Source organism: Rosa chinensis, chromosome 7 (assembly GCF_002994745.2).
Source record: "Rosa chinensis cultivar Old Blush chromosome 7, RchiOBHm-V2, whole genome shotgun sequence".
NCBI classification, from domain to species: Eukaryota; Viridiplantae; Streptophyta; class Magnoliopsida; order Rosales; family Rosaceae; genus Rosa; species Rosa chinensis.
In genome coordinates, this window is record NC_037094.1 from 36,940,197 (window position 1) to 36,945,273 (window position 5,077).

Genomic DNA, 5,077 nt, shown 5'->3' on the forward strand with positions numbered 1-5,077 from the left:
ATAAACCAAAAAAAAAACTAGGAAACTAAAATTTTGAAAAAACAGTAAATTGCAGTTTTGAGGCCCTAAACGACCCCGAAAGCCCGAAAAAGCCCACACGTCGTGGCATAGCGACGAGTTTTGTTCCTAGCGCGATTCCCTTTCCGGAAAGCTATGGCGCGCTCCAATCGGACACCGAGCTATGTCGTGGCTACTAGTAACTTTTCGTTTTCCTCCTTTTGCACGATCAAACTGCTCTTCGAATCGGGCTGCCATCCGTTCTGCATCAAAATTCGTCTAGATAGACAGATAAGTAGATAGATTGTTCTTTTCCTATATTATATCTTTGCATATTTATTTCTATACTTGAGAGAGAATAAGGAAAAACAGTTTTTTCAGCGTCAAGACTGCAATAACCTTAGGCTGTTGCGCAACCTAGGTCCCCTCGGCCTCCACCACAAGTTGGTGGTGTGGTTCTAGACTTCTAGCCTTCTAAGGCTTCAAAGGAGGCTCAAGTAGGGATGGCAATGGGGCGGGTTGGGGATGGGGATCACAATACCATCCCCATCCCCGGGGTCATTCTCTACCCCCATCCCCGCCCCAATCCCCAATAAAATTATATTGGGGATTCCCCATCCCCATCCCCACTGGGGACTAAACCTCCAAACCCGCCCCAAATCCCCAATAAGAATTTAATAAATAAAATATTTTTTTTCTCATATTGCCTTTTTTAAAATCAAAATCTACAACCAATAAATTTAAAACATGATTAAATTCATAAATCATAATTCATTGAGTGCAAAAGTCAAAACACCATTAAAGTAAAAATGTAGCCATTAAAGTAAAGTAGTAAATGTATATATTTATGATTTATATTATAAAAAATAAATTAAAAAATATATAGTTAAATATATGTATATATTATTGGGGCGGGTTTGGGGATGGGGATCACAATACCATCCCCGCCCCATCCCCAATCTTAGATAGCGGGGATTGGGGATCCCCATCCCCATTCCCCATTTGTCCCCGAATTCTCCCCCCATCAGGGGCGGGTATCCAATGGAGCTCCGCCCCTCTGGGGATTTTTGCCATCCCTAGGCTCAAGGAGGCCTCGGAAGGTCACAAAAATCCCCTGAAGACTGCTTCCAGTGAATTTTTTCGACCATTATCAATCCAATCACAAGTTTGATCGAGGAAACCTAAATGCTTTGTTTCACCAAAATTCTTATAATTTTAATTGGAAAATTTGTTGAGACTCTGAGGATAGATTCTTAAATAATCAATGGAAGTTATACACAGAAAAGTACTCTCTCACTACCAGTCCAGAATTGATTTCCTTGATATATGCTGTTTGCTTGGTTTTAATTAAATCCGTAATGCTTGCTGCATCGCCATGCATCACAGCTCTCCCATTTTCCATATAAACAGCACCATCTGCATACTCAAGTTCTTCCAGGCGATGAGTGACCCATAACGCTGTAACTTCCCCAGAACTATCCAAGGATCTCCTCACAGCTTTAATCACCCCAACCTTGTTATAAAAGCCAAAACTCAGTAACAATTATAGAGCACAAAGCATAGAGAGTATCTATCGTCTAGAAAATGCTCAACTTATTGTCAAGAAAATATTTCAGGAGGTCAACATCTATATAAAAATAGGAACAAGATGACTGCTGAAGTGACATGATTCTTATTTAATAAAGCCGTATTCTTCACTAAAAGAATAAAAGGCCATATGAAGGTGCCCAAGTGACTTGCAAAAGCCTATTGTCTGGTTATGGGCTCCAGCACCATCATATGGAATTTACCTATGTGTACCCTTTTAGATGTGGGTTCGCATATGATCACGAATTCACAACAGAACGGTGAGAATGGATCAATGGAAGGGGAAAAAAAAACGCCAAAGTATTACCGTATACTGATGGTTACCCACTTTCCCTCTAAATGCAGTTCAATATGTTGCAATTGCGTCCATAATGTAAAACTAATTTACAAACAAGCTCACACAATTACAGGTTCTTCATTAACCTTAGAGGATCAAGTACATACCATTGATGTCCAAAGTAGAAGCCATTGCTGCAGTTGCAAAAACAAGAATGAAGGCGAGGTTGAAGTCTTCTGCTATTCACCAACTATAGCTTCTGAATGGGCAGAACACAATGCTTGTAGAACGGTGGTGATAATAGGGACCCTAACCTCTTATTTATACAAGTTCAAGTCCTAGGAATCCTCCCATAAAGATTTTCCTTGAAGAACAAGACTTGTATCTTAGATTCCTAATGCATCACAGTTTAGGACTTTCTTGTAGTCCAAATAACGGATTCCTAATCCAATGCTAAATACACTATCACATTAGATATCTAGGTTGATTCTTTTCCAGATCCATGTTGTATCCGATTTAATGCATTTGATGGTTTCCTAGTTACTCTAGGATAACTTGTGATGAGTCCACTTTTGATCTAACACATAAGACAACATGATAAAATTGTAGCCCTCATTTCACGCCAATCGTAAAAGAGAAGGGAACTACCTGATCTCTTTCATCCAAAAATGTTGTCAGCTCATCCAATAACAAAACTTTGCATGCTTCAGCTGAAGCACCAGCAATGGCAACCCTTTGCTTCTGGCCACCAGAGTCTGGACTGACCTCTTGACAAATGTGACAAAAGGAAAACCTGTAAAATTTCTTGCTAAAATTGTTGTATATGTTTGAGTAATTTTTGAGTCATAGTTGTCCTTAATTTACCTGTAGGTACTTCGACATGCTAACAGCATTTGCAGCTTTTGACACTCTAGATTTGACTTCATCACTTGTCAAGTTGAACTTACCAAGACCAAATGCCACATCTGCTTCAACTGTAGGCACTACCAATGTTTTAAAAGGCTGAGGAGTAGCCAAAGCGTTTTCAGGAGAGCCTTAGTAAGGCGTTCGCCTTGAGGCGTGAGGCGTAAGCCTTACGTATAAATGAGCTATATTTATCATATTTCTTTGTTGTCTCACTAATACTAGAACATATTGTGCTTGCACTACACAACTTCAAAACTTATATCAATTTAAAGTTTTAAGCAGAACATCTAAGTGCTTATATATATCAAAAACAGAACAACTAACTAACTGAGTACTTTGTATATATCAGCTTATATCATCAACAGAACTTATATCAAGAAAATGTGCTTAGCAATTAACAGAACAATTGCTTAACAAAATTGCATATTTGGCACCTAACAGCCAAAAATACAATACTTATTTATCTAGAGCAGTTAGAACAATTAATATTGCCCTACACACATCAGAACAATTGCACAGGTACATTGCACTATACTTTGCTACTTACAAGAAAAGGACCCATGGCGATATTGATGTTCCGACAATCAGATTTCCAGTGAGCAATAGAAACATCATCCCCACCACATCGAACCAATTCTGCCAAGAAAGAATCAGAGGAACAAAAAAAAAAAAAAAACAACCGAATAAACCAAATGAAAGGACATGTGAGATCCTAAATTAAAGTTGGCCGGGTAACCATTAAAAGAAAAGTAGTTCCTACCTGTTACATGAAAGATGGTGACAATATAAACTTGAACAAGTAGTTCCTTGAGGAGCTCTATTGTAGTGACACAAACAGTAAATTCGTTTTAGTATTCAATTTAACATTTAATTTCAAAAATGTTAAAGGAAAAACACATTATGTGCCTTCGTCAAGGAAACAGACGAAGAGGGAATCAAGCAATCACAAATCACAGCTCAATCAGCATTTAGTATCATCAATGTAATTGGTATTTCCGTTGTAATCCTATCCCTATATAAAGGGGTTATGAATGAAATGAGTAGACAATTCCAATTGCATTTTACTTCTACACGTTATCAGCATGCTCAGAGCAAATAGCCAAGAAAAAAAAAAAAAAAAAAAAGCCAAAACCTAGACATTTTTTTTCTCCCCCGCACCAATCAAAAAAAAAAAAAAGCCATCGGAAGCATCCAGCCGGAGCTCCAATGATCGGAAAAACCCATCCCAGCGTCTACATCACCGATCCCTGCAGCACTGATTCCTGCAGCCCCACAGCCGGCCTCGTCCATATCCTTCTTCCTGCCTCCTTCTCGCCAGCCCACCTGCAGATCCCAGCCTTGCAGCCACACCGATCGCAGCAGCACGCCTCCGATATCGTCGCTGCAACGCGCTCCCTCCAGCCTAGCAGCCCAGTCACAACAGCATCTCCACCGGCACTGCCGCACCGGTCCTTTCCCCTTCACCGGCCTTCATCTTCTTCCATCAACCCTTCGTCCCAGACGACCTGGTGCTCCGACAGACGACACCCGCCCAGATTTTCCAGAATTTCAGCCCACTCGTCCCCCATCCCCAACAGCCCACACGAGCCACAGCCTTCCTGCACAACACCCATCGCTGCAGTACTCACCCACGGGCTGACAGAGCCTGAAACAAACCAGAAGCAGAAAGACAAAGAACAGATTGAGGAAGAAGACGCCAAAAAAAAAAAAAAACCAAGAAGAAGAAGCGAAAAAAAAAAAAACCCGGCCCAAGAAAAAAGTGGTAATTGAAAAAAAAAAAAAAAAAAAAAAACAGGCCTTGCGGCCAGAGAAAACAAAAGAAAAAAGAGAGGCCCCCTGCGGCCCAGACAAGAAAAAAGAAACAGTAGGCCTGCAGCCCAGGAAAAAAAAAAGGCCCACTGCTGAAAAAAAAAAGGAAGCAGCCCAGTTTTTCTCAAGTCCAAAAATATCGCTACGCACGCCTGCATCAACACGCGCGTGTGCTAAAATTGTTTTATAGAAATCAAGTATGTTTTCTATATTTTTTTAGGGGAAATGATCATTTACCCAATTTCAGCTTAAAAATTGCCCACTTGCTCCACCAAGAGTTTAAAAACCTCATTTACCCAAAACACTCTAAGGGATTATTTCCCCTTTACCCAATTAATTCTTTTTTATTTCTTTTTATTTATTTTTGGGACTTTTTTGCCCTCTCCTTCTTTCTCACTTAGAGGGAGAAATCATCCTCCACCTTGCCGGACTTCGGTGACCAGCGGCCGACCGCCGACTCCGGTGACCGGACTCCGGTGACTAGTGGTTGGCCTCGGACTC

At 40.6% G+C, this 5,077-nt stretch overlaps 1 protein-coding gene across 1 annotated transcript; it reads right to left on the bottom strand.

Annotated features, from left to right (window-relative positions):
- Nucleotides 1-1,258: 1,258 nt before the first annotated feature.
- LOC112177862 (ABC transporter I family member 10) lies at nt 1,259-4,380 on the bottom strand. The gene is made up of 5 exons (XM_024316105.1): nt 4,236-4,380; nt 3,315-3,403; nt 2,726-2,863; nt 2,510-2,626; nt 1,259-1,510 (listed from the first exon to the last, which is right to left on the bottom strand). Exons 1-5 carry the CDS (start codon nt 4,378-4,380, stop codon nt 1,259-1,261), a joined length of 741 nt encoding a protein of 246 aa, XP_024171873.1.
- Nucleotides 4,381-5,077: the final 697 nt, after the last annotated feature.